A 16,150-nucleotide genomic window follows, 5' to 3' on the forward strand; every position below is an offset into this window, starting at 1 on the left:
TTTTACAATTATTGACCTGTACATAACAATAGTGATTTTCAATGGAGCAATCTACATCCACGAAGGATGAACCAAGTTATCGCCAGTGTGACGTCACCTTCATACGTGACTCGTTTGGTGTTATTATGTTTGAACAATGGAACGATAGTTATGTAAGTATAGGCCAAATATCGTAGGCAGTCAGCTGTAAATGACCAGGACAATATTGCATAAGAGCAGGAAACAAAGCAACTTGGTCCTAAGAACTTTTTCATCACTGGAGCCTAACAAAATGGACCACAGCATTGGCGCGCGACTCTTACCGAGCGTCAAAGTATACAGACTCGATCATTTGATCGTGGGCGCACCCTGTGTTGAGCGTGCGTCGTCTCAAATTTAGTCTTGGCTTTCGGATTCCGGCGACGCTAATTAATCCCCTGGGTGTAAAGATGTCTTTCAAGCTCATGATTGGAGAGATTGACACAGCTTGGACCACGTCTGCCTAATCAGAGTGGATATGTCAAGGGAATATGATTAATTTAAAAGAACCAACAGTGATTCATACAGAATAAATATAACATACCCGTGTCATGCTCAGCCCTCCAGCTGAAGTCACAGACAGCGTTACCGATACGAGACAGCTGACCGACTGGATAAACAGAACAATGGACCCAAATTTAGATCTCTATAGGAGCGTCTCGCACCTCCCTTTTTCGGAGCGCCGGAAACGCGTTCAGCATCTTTCGAAGGAAGAACGCAACCGGGTCAGGATCATCGTTGAAAGAGAGGAGGATGATCGAGAATTGAAAGAAGATATCGCGGGTAGAGACCTCGTTGAAGTCGCCCTAGCTGATCCGTCTGAGATGCACACCCGATTGAAGCTTACTCTCCTTGGCCGAACTATCCATTCTACGGACGAAAGTACCATGGTGAAACGCATCACTAACAATGTCGCAAATTCTGGTTGGTCCTTGATTAGGAGAATTGCGGGATTCGATCATCGTACTACTGTCCTTTCATCGGATGCCTGGAAGCTGGTTTATTGCGACTTGTATTATATCGACGGGTGCGATGCTACACTACAGCAAATATACGAAGCACGCCTTCGAGAAGAGGATCTCCAGACCCCTGCCGCTAGAGCTAGGGAGCTTGTGCGTGATGAGGATCTAAAGAAGGCTCGAAGAAATGCCAGATGGATGATTGCCGCCCTCGAGCGTCCCGTGACGGACGACGACCCACCACGACCGAATCAAGAATCTGAGCAATCTATGAGAGAATCTCTTAGAAACTCGCCTTTTCCAGAAGTCGTAGCATACCTCTCCGAATATGAGAACTGGATAGAGAAAGAAAAGGAGAGGTGGGAAGAAGACAAACCCAAGAGACACCTGGAAAGACTCTGGAAGCAAGTGTCTCCCGCACCGCCTGCTTGGATGCAGAAGGTTCTTGATGCTCAACAGCCGTTCGGCTTTGTTTACTATGTGTCCAGGGAAGCAACTCAAAAATATGGTCACTACTGGAAGTCGGAGTGGCTCCGCATCGAGAATACCTGTTCGCCAATGGGTGTACGCTGGTCGTGTTTGCATACTCAGGGAGAGGACAACTGGTACACAATGCATCGTCTAGAAGCTCAGAATTGGCCTATATTCTCCCCCGATGAGACTTTGGTGGAAGACGATGATCTCAGAAAGTAAGTTAAGATGTCGCGACACAGAGAAGAGTAAATATGCTAACTACCTTCTAGACATTTTAAGCAGTACAGTCAGAAAAACAAGTCTGACACTAAAGAGGATAGGAAGATGATGCACATGATCAGGAAGAAGAAGAAACATCGTAGGGTACAGGAGTATAGCGATGTCCTCTCTCCTGGATTCCTTCGTAACACCTTTATTGTGATTCCCATCGAGCTGTTTGATGGTAATCGCAGTATCGAAGAAAGTGACCTTCTTGATCCTTGCTGGGTCTGGGCATATGATGCAGACTGGGACAGTTCACAGGACGAAACTGTTTTCGACGGGAAAAAGTACCAAGGACGTGTTAAAGTAGCCAAATGGTCACTTAATTCATGGTTCTACGGTGCTCGTTGGGAAGGTGTCAGTCTTCGGGATATGTGGCTCAAGGCACAGCAGCACCCGGAAAAGATGTGGATTTGTTACGCAAAGGAGCTGGAAGAGTGGGATCATGAGCCTTATATCTGAGGGGAATGCTTTTCAGTGACATGTATATAGCTGTATTTCGGAACGCACACAGCAGCTCTATCTGGAATGTGTACTGAGTGTGTAATGGGATCAGGAGAGAGTGAAGGAAACTTCCATCCTCAACCTCGTCTTGCTGCAACGTTTGTGCTCATGGTAAAGAGACAAACACATTCGTCAATCTTATTCTACTCTACAATCACAATTGGTTACAGCATGTCCTTTTCTGCCTAAAGGATGATGGTGTATCACGTCCTACATAAGGTGCACTGTAACACATGGAGGGGTAATTGTAACCTCTCATCATACTATTATGATCTCTCTCACTATTGACTCATTTCTAACGAAGTCTTTCTTTCTTGCTCTCATAAACTGGCCTACTCTCGTATATGTGCCTTCAACTGTCTCTAAGAGAAGTAAGCCAGAAACACTTTTTGGATCTCCAAGCTCAGAGGATACGGCAAGACAGAAAACAAGCATAGGTTCAGTGAATCGAGACTCATCACATGTTGTAACGGTGTTGTCGTTCCACGCGCCGTGCAGAGTCTCATCATCTGGATCAACGTCGGGGTTCTGTGCAACAAAGTCTTCAATGTGTTGTCTGTATGCATCTTGGCAAGAGGGGATACTGTTGCCGCTGTCTGACGTAGGGAGCAACACAAGATTAGATGTTTGCGGAAACGCCCAGGCTCTTCTTACAGGCCCTCTTAGCTTTAGAGATCCAGAAATAATTTCTCCAAAAGAGCCTTCCTCAACTTTGGGCGTCGTAAAACACTCTATGATTTCGCAAATTGTAATAGGATAGTGAACGGGCGCAAATATGTCATTAAAGCAGATGACACCACCTTCAATGCTAGCCCACGACCATGACGGCGCGCGGTATGCTTTTGGTTGATAGGAAGGAAGGTCAATACCAGGGAGGCTTTCATGTTGATGTTCAACATACCAAGTAAGTTGCAACGCAAACTTGTACGTCCACATTCCAGCATGATAGATTGGACCAAGGGCAGAGCTAAACGATGGAAGCGACGCAACGCCAGCAATTGCGTTCAACTTGTCGCTTTCAAGACTAGCAAAACGAAGAGAATAGGCCGTTACAAGCCTGCACCAAGAGGTCAGAGCATCAAACTTGCAGGCTCTGGCCTCTTCTTCATCTAGCAAAAGTTTATCGAGGTTGAGGGTATAGGATCTTTCACTGCTGTCGCTATACGGATAGTGGAAAGAGTCGCCAAAGGTTCGTGTACCGGCTTTACAGGCCCATAGCATTGTGTGACCGGTGAATGTGACGGACCGTTGAGCGAGCAATTGTTCCTGCAACGTCCAGGCTCTTTTTGCCAGTGGCTCAGAACGTTCGTCGTAAGATGCAGTGCTGAGTTTACCGAAAGAGAATGAACCAAACAGGTCAGGCTCCATGCCAAATGGAATTGTAAAAATGTCTTTTGGGTTAGGCCGATCTTGTAGAAACCCTTCAGCGACGGCCTTTGCAGAGGCTGCGACGATGGTCAACGCTGAACAAGCGTAGACATCCTTCATCGAGGAGATCTCTTCATTCTTGTCATTCTCGGAGTCCTGAATAATGCAAAGAGCATCGATCCATAGATATGGAATTTGTAATTTGCGCGATACAGTGATGGCCTCTTGAACTGTGAGAGGTAATGTGCTCATATCGAGTCCTCTAAGACATTGGGCATAATTTGACGTGTTGAGGGTCTGAAAGGGTGCTTTGCCCCAGCAGTAGGATAAGGTTGTATATTCTCCCCTTTGACCACCAGACTCGACAACACGAGGCTGTTCCTGGTCTACAGGACTGACTTCGATAACTCGGGTAGGAAGTGGAGCATTTGTGTAGGAGCTGGAGCAGTCCTCGTGATCTTTGCAATCGTCGAGCCACGTCTGGATTTGATCACAAGCGGCATCACTGCCTACATCCACTCGCAACGGACGTGCAGTCACGTACTCAGATGCTTTATCCTCGCTTGTCGTAAAAGCATAAAGAGACTCCATCTCAATGTTGACTTCTTCTTCTCCTAACAGATAATAGACGCGGACAAAGAACACATTGCGGCCAGATGGTGTAGCATGGTACCTCTCTCGGGAAGGAAGGAGTACGGTTTTAATCTGCGTTTCTCCAGGTTTTGAATCATTGAGGAAGGTCGCGATAAAACTGCACCAATTGCAACGTGATGAAGCTGTTCTGATTTCGTTAACGGTGGAGATACCAATGGTCTTGTGTATGGAATAGTGGTCATCTTCGGCAGTACATGTTCTTTCGAAAGCCTCAGTGTCGAAGAATTCCAGCCAACACTTGGGGCAGACGAGGCGTTCCGGTTCCATGTTGAGTCTACTTTGGTGAAACGTGGTTGGAAGGGCGGGGTAATCGAGCTTCAAGATGGTACCCCGCTACGGATCTGGACAGGGCTTGAACCACGAATAGCAGAGCACCGCGTTGCCCCTGCCACATAGCCCTATAGGACTAGAGCCCTGACATAACCAGATGATGACGATCTAATTCTAGATGTCATGCGCTGGAATCGAAGCCCAATATAGATTGGCTGTTGTGAGGGATCAACTGTAGATTGACTGTCATTATCCTAGACACACAAAGATAAGACTTATCCTCTTCTATAATCCTCAACCCGAAACTCAAATATTCCACTTCCCGGCCTTTCCTCCACAGCCCGAATCCTCCTCCTCGTATCGCCTTCCCGATCCAAATCAATCCCCTTGGTCGTCTTCGCAATCGATGAAAATGTAATCTCTCTCAACTCATCCACGCCGTCCCGCGCCATAGCCACAAGACCGTACGCAACACCCACTACCCCGATGAGAAATGAGGCTACATATACTGTAATAAGAACACTCCGATTGTAAAAGAAGTAACTCCCCGTCTTCATCCGGACACAGGGATACTGTGTATCCGGTCCGCCAGGGCCTCTACCCGACAGTTCTTTGGGGTCGGATGCCCATGCCACTGCGAGGAGTAGTGGGTCCGAGAGAAGGGATATGAGAAGGTCCTCGTAAAGTTTTTGTACTGCGTCTTCGAAGTTGGGGACAGGGAGGGTTTCGGGTCGAGCGACCAGCTTTGAGGTTGTGATGGATGAATGGGCGATGGGACCCGGCAGTAAGATTGACCCTTCGAGTAAATCGCGGATCTTCTTGCCCAGAGAGTGATATGCTGCTATTTTGCGGTAGTATGGCCAGTTGATTGGGAAGACATAGTTCTCTTCTGGTTCAGCGTATTGTGGATCTAGAGTCCCATCCTTGGCTGAGTCGTCGATATATGTTGTGTTGATAACCTTCCGTAGATAATCTCGGTCCGTGACCTTGTAGGATTGCCGACCACCTGTATAGTTCAGGTTGACAGTATAATTCGTCTCCCAATGCTCGCAAGCTGTGATGACAGGCGTGTAATCTGAAGACCAATTCTTCATACTGCGGTTCTTGGCATGCTCTTCATCGATGCTGTCCACTTCAACATACCCCATCCACAGTACCGGTTCAGATCGAAAAGCCCCCAAATTCTTGGGAAATGGTGGCTTTGGTACTGGTTTGTTGTTCTCATCGACTTCGATCTGATCAACCTTGAATTCTCCAATGCTTGCGACGGTGTAAAAGCTTGCATTTCCGTAGGGTATCAATTGGGTAAGGTTGAAAGGCGTGGTGTAGTTCTTGAAGCTTTTCATCGTTGAGTTGGCCCCTTTGGCGAGTTGCTCGCACTTGTATGTTGGCCCGACAAATGAAATCGTCGTGGAACAGTCCCATCCTTTTCCACAAATCTCATCAGCCACTTCGTCTCGCTGGACCGGCTGTCCTCCAGCCAAAACTCTCGAAGCAATAGAGTCCAGAGGCGAAGCAGCCTTGAGCCAGTAGTCGAAGTGGTAGGGGGATTCTCTGTCTCTCGTGACCTCGTTGAACGTTGATATCGAGATCCCTCGCATGGTCTCGTTCCTTGCCCGCTTGTCATCATCCCAACTTTTCTTCGCATCATTGCTAAAATTTAGCGTTCGAACATTCTGGCAGAATGTATGATCCCCTCGTGTATCTATCACCGTGTTCAACGTCGCGGATGTGAAAATGACTACGGCAGGTGATAACCAAATATATATCGCCAGTACCATAGCAAATGCCGACTTCTTCCACGCCTCCTTGTTAAACAACTCAAAAGCATTATGCGCCGCGCCGAACAGTGAGTCAATGGCATGAACGGTGTAGCTCTTCCGGCTGACGGCTCGCCAGGCAACTTGCTGGTGCGCTGTCAAGACCGCAACAACGAAACTTGCTTTTGCAACAAAGGCAAGGAATTGACCGAGACGTAACCACCATTGCTGATTCGTAGCTTCACGGTTATGGAGATGGGAGTAAAGAATGTGATGGCCGATGGCTGCAGCTGCGCCAAAGACAAGACAGACAACCATGCACCATTTATTCTTTGCGACGCGGAACCATAGTGGGTCTTTGGGTGGTGGCGCAGGAGGTTGATAGACACCAAGTCCATGTGCTGGTTCTGAGTTGAGTAAGTTTACGCGACTGTTATCTCTTCCACCCGAGGCATATGAGCCGCGCAAGTCTGGACTCAACGGTTCAAGAGGGTGGATGCCAGGACGGGGAGAGTCAAAGTCTGACCGGGGTGAAAGGTATGAGGTTTGGTGGATAATGGGTGTGTCGGCGGGTGTTGGCGCGATGTTGGGGTGAGCTTCAGAGTGAGGGTCGTTAATGTGTTGGTATTCTGGTGACGACCTGAAGAATGACGTTGATGCTTGTCGCATCTTGTCGGTAGGTACCCGTCGGGGTCGAATATTATGCCTCAGGATGTAAGCAAAGCTTGAATGTGGGGGCCAAGAACGACTAGCGTTATCCAGTTCTTTCGGGATGTTCTCGCCAGAGCGTACGGGCGAACATGTTCGTGGTGACACTCAAGACATGGCTGCGTCTGTCGTACTTTCCTTATTAATATCTATCTCTTCTCAAAAAAAAAATCAGGCTCTGGGCTTGAGGCTAAGGCGAAATGAGGGGCTATCCCATTGCGAACCCCTGAAGCTGACATGCTGACAACACGGAGCAGTTGAACCGTTTGGGGTTGTATCATTGGCTGTATTCCGTCTAGCGAAACTTGGCAGTACTAAATTGGGGGCTGGATCTTAAACGAGCCAGTGGCAGTTTCAGAGTCGATCTCCAGGGTCCACTTGGCGGGAACTAATTTAATCAGCGATGGAGTCTATTCGGCCTAAGCATGCACAAGGCTTTATGTAGATAACATAACTTAACCTATACTTGACTTTTTAGATTGTACAAAACAGCCTCTCATCAGCTATTGTGTAAGTTTGTTTTAACGGTTAAGAAACTGTTTTATTTTATAACTGGCATTTTTAACTATGTTTGTATTAGTTGTTGCGGATTTTCGTACCAGCTGCTTCGAATGATAGTAGGCTTTAAACGTCTAGTCGACGGTTTGTTCCCGCCTTAGCCAGCATTCAAAAAGCATCATTTAGAAAAAAAATGCAATGTCTGTTCTCTGACGCATCTTGTCTGATATAGAAGACGTTCATTGACCAATACCCTGCGCCAACTGTCAAAGGCGTTGACCCTTCATTGAACCTTTACAGCAACAACCTTCGCTCCTTCAGTTACCGTCCCATTGATAGGTTTGAACAATCCACCACCGGTGGACACATAAAAGACATCCTTGTCTTTCCTTCCCCGTCCAAAGGCCAACGAAGTTGAGCCCGCAACAGTCATCTCACTGACACTACCAACCACGATCTTTGCCTTGCCTGACTTGGCATCCACGAATACAACAGAGTTATCAGAGTTGCTCGTAGCATAGATATTTCCATGAGAATCAAACTCAAAGTCATCAAGAAAAGTTACGACGTGCGATAGGTCGGCGACAAGTTGAGGTTTGGACCCCTTGACGGGATAACCAGTTGGGGTTATGGCTGTTTTGTAGATCTTGACGGCGTTGGAATTTGACCAGTAGAGATGGCCTTGACGGATTCTAATGCCGTTGATGCCGAATGCGTTTGGTGCTGGTGGAGCCATTTCTGGGAAGGTAAACGTTGTGTCATCGAATATGCCAGTTGATACGTCGAGACGGCCCACGAAACCTTTCACCGAATCCGAGATCAGCACAGCATTGGGTGCACCTGGGATGGCAACCACGCCATTAAGAAACGTGCTCTTCTTTGTCATGTCACTGATCTTCCTGACCCTAACCCTGCGCTTCCCATAGAACTCTACAGCAAAAGCTTTGAAAGTGCCAGGAATCAACTGACTCAGTCCAGTTGCATTGCCACCGACGACAACAAAGGTCTCAGGCTTGCCAGGACACGGAGGAAGTTCGGTGATTCCCAGAAGGCCTTGAATAGAGGGAAATGACACCAGCTCTTTCAGTTGGTTACCAGATGGCGGATAAGCGATTGTGTAGATTGATGCACTGGGCCACAGCTCAGTGACGAGCAGATCTCCATTGGAGCGAACGGCGATGTTCTCGAGCCATGTACCGAGTGAGAGTTGAGATACTGTCTTTGCGACGAGGGAGCGGGAGAGGGCAAGGGTTGGGAGGGTGAGGACAGTTATCAGGTGATTGAACAGCATGGTGGTATAAGTCGTAGGTTCTCCTGGGGGTTTGAAAGATGAAGAAACTTGTCTCTCTTTCTTCAGTGGGACGACAGCTATTTGTGCAACTCACAATTTGAGCTTTGGCTTCTTGCCAGTTTCCCTGCTATCTCAAACGATGTAGTTCTCGTTTAGCAGTAGTTTCTGATTGGTCCTTCGAGAAAGTAATATACAATAAAGAATTGAAGTCGGCCGATGATAAGGCTTAGTTAGGTAATTGCATGATTACACAGCCATTTAGTCAGCTTACACTCGTTTTCGTCAGGCTCCACTCTATGGCAACACGAAAACCCTTGCATTCTTCTAAACCCTTTGATGAAAAGCACCCCACTCCGGTGATCAGATAAATCAAGGGACACCGCAGTTTCGCGACCCAGCAGCTCCAACATCCGTCCGATCCTCGTCGTAAACATATTGCGAAAGGTCACATCCCTTTGGACTATTGATCATCCCACCGTCAAAGATTCCCCAGGACAGACACTGAGGGTCGATTGAGCAAGCACGTGCGCACAAAGGAATCGTTTTGAGCTCAGCGATATGTCTGTAGCCGATGGGGGTATTGGCATCCCAGGTGTTAATCTGGTCATTGCAATATTCAAGCTGTGGCTTGAAGAAATCGGATGAGCAACTGCGTGAGCCAGCTAGTAGAATTTTCGCTCCTTGTGCATCAGCTTGGGGCGTGAAAATATCCTCGAATTGACCAGTGAGTTTATGGCAGGTTTTCAACATGCCGTCGTACTGCCAGACATCGCAGCGACCATCCTTCATACACAACTGCGCACAATCCTTCTCAAGCAAAACCTGCTGTACTGACTCAATCGGACTCGCGCTGATGGATCCGAACCCAATGTTATCCCCACAAGGAGAATAGTCGCGCGGAGAACAGTTGCGTGAACCAATGAGGTTACTATCTTCGTTCCTGGGACTGCTCATGGCATCGAATTGTTCCCGGTAAAGTTGGCAGACGCCGGCGGTTTGGAAGAACCATGTATTGCATTGTTCGTCAGCGGAGCAGGCTTCCCAGCAATCGGCCTCGGATTGAGCGTCAGTGGAAGTGTAGCCTCTGTTTTGAGCTGTGCCTCGGTAGATCTGATTGTTGCATGGTATATCTGCGACAGCGGAAGTAGTGGCGGCAGCAGTAGTTGTCTCAGTTAGGGTTGAAGTAAAGTCGGTTGTTGTTGCAATTGTCGATTCGGATAGAGAGATAACGGTAGATGTAAACTCGATGGAGCCTGTTGTGGTTGACGCGGCAGTAATCGAAGACTCAGAGATGGCAGTAGTTTCAGTCTCGGTGGTCAAATCGGTGCTGGACTGAATTGAGCTGCTGATTGAAGTGCTGAGCTCAGCGATGGAAGACGACGTGACGAAACCAGATGCAGTTAGTGCTGAGGTCGCCGAAGCTTCAGCGCTGCTACCAATAGAAACGCTGATGGGTTTACAGGGTCCAGCATTAACTCCAGTAATTCCAATACCCACCAGACCAGCGATAATATTCCTCGGCTTAACCATGATTGCGAGATGAAAGAGCGACGGCAATGAGACGAACTGGATTCCGAGGAAGAGTACCTGGCAATTCATTTATGCTGCTGGTTTAAATGAAGTGGCTTCTCAAGACCAGGGTCTACATCGGACAGTGGCAGGTTTCTGCGCTAGTGCAGGGGATAGTGGGCTGAGAAAAAGGAAGCGCTAAAGCTATTGGAAGCTATTGGTACAAGTCACCAACACTATCAAGTAAATAAAATTGCACCAATAACACATATCATAATCACAATCACAGAAGCAACCGAAGCTTATTCTTAAAGGCTCTGTTCGAAAACATCGGAGTTATGACCCTTTGGGTATACAATTCTATGGAAATGAATACATCACCTCTTTTCATTCACCTTGAGCACCTTTCAACTTCTCTTGCTCTTTCTTGAGAGCTATTTGAAACATTCGGTAGTCAAGCGAACTCTCATCCTCATACCTTCTCTGATCTTTTTCTTTCCGTTCCTTCATCTCGTCGTGATATCTCTCAACGTCAACCCACTCTGAACTGGGACCTATTGTCTCATTCTTATCCCAACCGAGCTTATACATCCGCTCTACTTTGACACATACCCTATAAGTCTCCTCAGAACGGTAGAACGTGGCTGCGTACTCAGCAGGGTCGGGTCTTGGACCGAAAGCCCGAGTTTCTCTTTGTTCAAGGAAAAGGATGAAGTCGATCGCTGTCTCGAATGTTGCTCGAATCGCTAAGTCGGATAGTATCTCCTTCTGGGGAATCGAGTCGAAGGTGATTGGTTGACTCAGCCCTTCCTGCACTCCTGTCAAGCATAGTATAACTGGAACCGTTCCGATATCCTTTCCTTGAGCAGTGTAGTCGTTTGCAAGGACCACCATTGTCAAGGCTTGGAACATGGGCTGAAGAACAAAGAAGCGATGATCATTGAAGACGCTCCCTGGGTAGAGCCCAGCCTTTCCAGCTCTACGGCGTTCCTGATGTCGCAAAGCTGCATCGCAGAGCACCCTGTGAGTAGACTGAACATGGTGAACAAGACCATGCGTAGATTCACTAGGAGAAACGTGCGGCAGAGTGAGCGGAGATGCAATGTATTGATGATACTCAATATCATTCCTGCAAGGACGATACCACTTCTCGTATAACCAGTTGTGGAGTGCAAGCCGAAAATAACAGTCAAGTCCACGGTCATTCGGCACAATATAGATTGATGTGCTTTTGTTGGTCTGTCTCAGTGACATTGGTTGCCACATGTGATCCATACAGGCATGGTTTGGCTCACGCACCGGACAGTCTTGAAGAAGGCAGATTTTGTCATCAAAAATGATCATTTTACTCCACTCCCTTCTTCGGTGCCCGTTTTCCATCTGGTCTCGGACCTTAATCGCAATCTCGTCGCGTGATAGCGGGACTGGCTTGAGAAGGGCTTCGCTTGTGTATATGGACATAGTTCAAGCAGAGGTGGTTCTTAAGAGGTAGAAGAAATTGAAATGTAGACGATCAGGTGGTGGAAAAAGGACAACAAGTCTAGAGGAAAGCAAGAAAGGAGGGGTATTTTATACTTTAGGCAAGGGTAGGGCAATTAAAACGTCCTGTATAAGCATCTGAGTCCTGATGCTTAAAAGAAAGTATAAATTTGTTGGGAAAAGCCTATCTTGAACGTGCAAGCAATGGATGCATGCGTGCGAGTCTTGGGTATAACGGTACAGCGAGTCATGGAAGCCGGTGTTAGGGCAAGGCAAGGCAAATGAGAAAAAGGTCTAAATGAGAGAGCATTGGTGTCCTGGTGCTTGAAAAGTTCGATTCATTGGAAGACTTATTATCAAGTAGACCGAGTGCTTGCCAAAAGACCTGAAATGTAAATGTTCCACTCCTCGGTACTGGTTTGGGGTTTTCTAAACGAGAAGCTAAAGATAAGCCCCAGGCTTACAATGTAGGGGTTCCGCTGTGCAGAAATCCGAGCCGAGGGCTACAGCGTCTTGTTAGTTGATGGAATGAAGTGCTCCATGCGGGCCTAGAAGCTGCAAGCTGAAATGATGACTTGTAACACAGTATTGAATTGAACCTTACTGACACATGTGTCGGATTGCCCTCTTTTAAAAAGGTAAAACCGACGTACTGGATGCTGTGCATGCAATAGCTTGACGATAAGGACGGGAAATATGAGAAAGGGACTCCTGGTTATAATGAGGAACAAACGTTACTATGGCAACATGATTCCATTATCAGGAGTAACAGCGTCTGGGCTAATGTTGACCACTACACCATAGACGGTACGTCAGAAGGAAGGTGCTGTTTTTAGTTGGGTCAGTCCATTTAGAATTTATAGTTGGGTTGATGATGATGGTCATGCAGGTGGTCCGAAAGATCACCAAGACACAGAAGCCTACTAACAACATGACTTAGATATGTTTAGGCTAAAGCTTATGGTAGACTATCCTAATCTTTACGTCATTCTTAACTAAGTCTCGACTTTTCTTTGACCCGCCCGTCATGGTCACAGTGGGTACCTTGTATTTACGATGGACTTAGGTGGATGGCGAGGTGTGATGTTACGGGCTAGTGGGGGTTTGAAACCTCGTCCTCTTTCCAAACTTCCCTTTTTCCATATCATTCTATTCTCCTAAACACCAATTCAACACAGCGCAAATTGGAATGCCAGCGCTCCTATGAGTCGCCACGAGCGCGCACAGAGGTGCGCGCAAGAAATTCAATCTGATATACACTTCTACTATCACCACTCTCTCAAGCAGGTAACTTTTGTTCCTTTTTCTTGGGTGTTAGCGGTGGAACGTGGATGCTGACTCAATAGCTATTGGCGATTTCCAGAGCATGACCTGAGCACCGAGGGGCTTGGTCGCAACATCCCCGCTATTTCCAAGCCACGCACGACTTTGCCTTCACTGAATCGCACGAGCAACAAAGGATGGCTACGAGCAACGAGGCGCCCTTCGTGCCTAACCCGGACGATGCTCTCGACTTTGGGCTGAATGACGACATGGCGAATAGGCTAAATCATCTCATCGAATTCCCACCTCATTACGAAGCTCTTGTCACCCGCCTCAAATCACTCTAGCAGGGTAATTGGTGGAAGTGGCCTGAGAGCATCTGGGTTTCTTTCGTCGAAGCGACGAAGAAGAGTCGCTACACGGACAGCAACCAGAAGAACCAAAGCAACCATTGGCTTTGGAAGCAGTGCGTGACTGCAGACAAATGGGACTTTGATGGGGGAATTTGGGTCGTTCTACGCGCAATTTACTTCGACAGTATAACTCGCAGAAACGGCACAGGATCGGCCAAACGGCTTGCTTTCAAGACAGGGGCGGCGGCTATCAAAATCACTCAGGTATCAAGGTACCAACGTCATCCCCTAGAGTTTCCGTCTGGAATCACACTTCTCAAGCACTATCACACCGACGCTCACACGGGAGCCTCAACCATGATATCTCGGTTAGCATTCCTCCCCGACCCAGCGATTGGACTGCTGTCTCCGGTCCTCCATCTTCAGTAAATGGTGAAGGCCGGCAGTCAAACATCCAACACGGTCACCAAGTGAACATCAGCGATCATGCCACCTACCAGTCCTATGTCCAGACCAGTGACTAGCCTGTTGGTCAAGCGAGGATTGCTCATTCTCCGACTCAGCCTATCGGGAGCACTCAGCAATCCCAGTCGCAGACCTGGTTCACCCCATCAATAAGCCGAGGATCTCGGATGATTCCTCCGTCCAACGGCAAGCGACAGGACAGCCTGCCATGGGCTACATTTTCTTGGAAGACGAATTGACAAGGTCACCGAAGACCATATCCAACGGGTTAATGGCATTGCTGAAACTGCCATTGCGCAGAGTAGCAAGACTATCGCTGGTGAAGTCAAGAAGGAGATGCAACCTTGGATCGACCAACAAATGCAGGTGGTGATTGACACCACCAGAAAGGACATGCAATCTCACTTCGACACGTTTAAAACCTCCCTCAAGCCTTGGATCACGCAGCAAATTCAGGCTGAGGTGAGCAGCCAATTGAGCCAGGAGATGGCCAGAAAGGTCGATCTCAAACGAAAGTTTGAGGCTTTTAAAGAAGCAAACTGGCGCAACGGTCCATAAGCAACAGGATCCAACCATTCTGGCTCACTAGGGCGCTCCAGACATTTCCTTGCTTTCTTTTCCTTTATTCTTTTTTTCTCACCCCAGATATCGACCAACCCAATTACCCAGCCTGAATTGACAGTGGCTGACTATCAGAAAATCACGGTGACCGTTTGCTATGGGCTACTACTTCTTGGAACACGAAGAACCATCAAGGCGCGATGCGGGTTATTGTCTGGACGGGACGGTTGAGGGATATACTGGGGCGATTGGTGCATATGGGTTAACGTTATTGACGATGGGGTCACATTGCTATAGACTACTAAATTGATCACTCACTTGATACTGGCTCAGTGACGGACTCTTAATTGATGGTATCTCGCTACGAAATGAATTAATCGGACCACTATCCCACTTTAATACCATCGTCCTTGTCATCCATGTGAAGATAGAGTGACCCTATTCGTGACCCTCGAAATCACCCTCACTCTCAAATCGAGTCTGCTGATGAGATCGTCGGATCTCAACTGATGTCAACGACACCTGAGAATTAGTCGAATTGCTTATCTCCCTCATGGAGGTGAGAGACCTGCGAGCCTTGGGGGTGCTCGCGCCATCACCGTCATCCTCATCCGGTTCGTAGTCATCGCCATCACCCACGGGAGCAGGGTTCGCGCTGGTGAGGTATTGCGCTCTTCGGCGCTTGCGAAGGCGGGTAGGCAGTGGTGAAGAAGGCAGGTCCTCGTCACCGGCAGCCTGTCCAGAAGCCTCACTCTCACCCTCACCCTTACCGTGAGCGGGGGTGGAGGCAGCTGCGGACTTCCCTTTGCCCTTGGAGTTGGACTTTTTCTTCTTCATCTCCCTGTTGAGTGCGAGATAAACACCGGTGATGAGATCAGTGTTAAGCAGATCGAAGCCGTCAACGATAGACTTGGCGACTTCTTCCTCGTTGCCTGCAAAGGTTGACTGGATGTAGGCTTTGAAAGCCATGGCGTCGACGGTCGAATGGGGTGTTCGCTTGACATAAAGCTTCTTCTTCTGTGCATCGATGAACTCCCGGTGAACGTTAGTGAGAGCTGCATGCTCATCACTCTCAGGGTCACAAAATGTATCGTAAGCCTTGGTGATCGCAGGGTCGTCGAAAGAGATAGAGGAGTCGTTCACCTCATTTCCCTCGGTACTGTCACTGACGCCGGTGCCAGTAGATGACATGCTGCTGCGCCGGGTTCGCCTATTACAGTTAGTCGTAGTGCAGAGATGTTAGACAATTGAGGCCACCTACTTATTCAGAGCAACCAAGATACGCTCCTGGTTTGCCAACACCAAGTGGAGCTGTCGAGCCAAGAACTCTGAGCGTCGAAGGAGGACGCGTTCGGTAGGGGTAGAAAAGGTCTCGTCATGGAAACCAGGCCAGCTGCCGACAGTAGTTGCCTCGACGGCGCTGATGAGGCGTCAGTGATGGTTCAATACCTAGGGGGGAAGTACTTACGGATTTGGGGGGTTGGGCTCGGCGTAGGACTGGTTTTCGGCACCGATATCCATCTGGTCGGCATCCATCTTGTTGTTGATAACTCCAAGTGCCTGCCTAGTGTTGATGCACGCGCCTGAATTGTTATTCCCTTGGAGCCCGATAAAAATTTGCGCTACCAGTCACCGGCCAGGCAGCTGTCTGTGCCATGAATCACTTACCAGGCGGGTTTTACTGGCACAAATCGCCTATTCGGTGGCTGTCGCTATATGAAAAGGACATACTCAAGGAAGTTCTTCTGCACGCCG

General features: G+C 48.1%; 8 protein-coding genes across 8 annotated transcripts; 2 read left to right on the plus strand and 6 right to left on the minus strand.

Moving 5' to 3' along the window:
- The first annotated feature begins 571 nt into the window (after positions 1–571).
- B0J16DRAFT_292845 (uncharacterized protein) lies at positions 572–2,382 on the plus strand. The gene is made up of 2 exons (XM_046124342.1): positions 572–1,666; positions 1,721–2,382. Exons 1-2 carry the CDS (start codon positions 645–647, stop codon positions 2,172–2,174), a joined length of 1,476 nt encoding a protein of 491 aa, XP_045979304.1. The 5' UTR covers positions 572–644; the 3' UTR covers positions 2,175–2,382.
- B0J16DRAFT_364929 (heterokaryon incompatibility protein-domain-containing protein) lies at positions 2,381–4,509 on the minus strand (the record flags this gene model as incomplete). The annotated part of the gene is made up of 3 exons (XM_046129972.1): positions 4,098–4,509; positions 2,553–4,064; positions 2,381–2,401 (listed from the first exon to the last, which is right to left on the minus strand). The coding sequence occupies exons 1-3, from the start codon at positions 4,503–4,505 to the stop codon at positions 2,381–2,383; spliced, it is 1,941 nt and encodes a 646-aa protein (XP_045979305.1). The 5' UTR covers positions 4,506–4,509.
- A 221-nt stretch (positions 4,510–4,730) lies between these two features.
- On the minus strand, positions 4,731–7,117 carry B0J16DRAFT_349396 (uncharacterized protein). The gene has a single exon (XM_046128899.1). It carries the CDS (start codon positions 6,935–6,937, stop codon positions 4,784–4,786), a length of 2,154 nt encoding a protein of 717 aa, XP_045979306.1. The 5' UTR covers positions 6,938–7,117; the 3' UTR covers positions 4,731–4,783.
- A 640-nt stretch (positions 7,118–7,757) lies between these two features.
- B0J16DRAFT_404865 (uncharacterized protein) lies at positions 7,758–8,949 on the minus strand (the record flags this gene model as incomplete). The annotated part of the gene is made up of 1 exon (XM_046132836.1): positions 7,758–8,949. The coding sequence occupies exon 1, from the start codon at positions 8,763–8,765 to the stop codon at positions 7,758–7,760; it is 1,008 nt and encodes a 335-aa protein (XP_045979307.1). The 5' UTR covers positions 8,766–8,949.
- Positions 8,676–10,313, minus strand: B0J16DRAFT_349397 (uncharacterized protein). The gene has a single exon (XM_046128900.1). It carries the CDS (start codon positions 10,293–10,295, stop codon positions 9,135–9,137), a length of 1,161 nt encoding a protein of 386 aa, XP_045979308.1. The 5' UTR covers positions 10,296–10,313; the 3' UTR covers positions 8,676–9,134.
- Positions 10,314–10,645: 332 nt separating this feature from the next.
- On the minus strand, positions 10,646–11,735 carry B0J16DRAFT_404867 (uncharacterized protein; the record flags this gene model as incomplete). The annotated part of the gene is made up of 1 exon (XM_046132837.1): positions 10,646–11,735. The coding sequence occupies one exon, from the start codon at positions 11,733–11,735 to the stop codon at positions 10,662–10,664; it is 1,074 nt and encodes a 357-aa protein (XP_045979309.1). The 3' UTR covers positions 10,646–10,661.
- A 2,120-nt stretch (positions 11,736–13,855) lies between these two features.
- Positions 13,856–14,392, plus strand: B0J16DRAFT_388798 (uncharacterized protein; the record flags this gene model as incomplete). The annotated part of the gene is made up of 2 exons (XM_046131772.1): positions 13,856–13,970; positions 14,088–14,392. The coding sequence occupies 2 exons, from the start codon at positions 13,856–13,858 to the stop codon at positions 14,390–14,392; spliced, it is 420 nt and encodes a 139-aa protein (XP_045979310.1).
- Positions 14,393–14,833: 441 nt separating this feature from the next.
- On the minus strand, positions 14,834–15,931 carry B0J16DRAFT_324427 (uncharacterized protein; the record flags this gene model as incomplete). The annotated part of the gene is made up of 3 exons (XM_046125827.1): positions 14,834–15,605; positions 15,657–15,815; positions 15,864–15,931. The coding sequence occupies 3 exons, from the start codon at positions 15,929–15,931 to the stop codon at positions 14,834–14,836; spliced, it is 999 nt and encodes a 332-aa protein (XP_045979311.1).
- Between the last annotated feature and the right edge of the window lie 219 nt (positions 15,932–16,150).

Source organism: Fusarium flagelliforme (assembly GCF_020744385.1).
Source record: "Fusarium flagelliforme strain FIESC 12 MPI-CAGE-AA-0113 chromosome Unknown B0J16scaffold_7, whole genome shotgun sequence".
In the NCBI taxonomy this organism is placed as follows: Eukaryota; Fungi; Ascomycota; class Sordariomycetes; order Hypocreales; family Nectriaceae; genus Fusarium; species Fusarium flagelliforme.

Coding starts and splice junctions, on each gene's coding strand:
- B0J16DRAFT_292845 (XM_046124342.1), top strand. CDS start 645: ATGGACCCAAATTTAGATCTCTATAGGAGCGTCTCGCACCTCCCTTTT. Junction 1,667..1,720: donor GAAGACGATGATCTCAGAAA/GTAAGTTAAGAT, acceptor ACTACCTTCTAG/ACATTTTAAGCAGTACAGTC.
- B0J16DRAFT_349396 (XM_046128899.1), bottom strand. CDS start 6,937: ATGCGACAAGCATCAACGTCATTCTTCAGGTCGTCACCAGAATACCAA.
- B0J16DRAFT_349397 (XM_046128900.1), bottom strand. CDS start 10,295: ATGGTTAAGCCGAGGAATATTATCGCTGGTCTGGTGGGTATTGGAATT.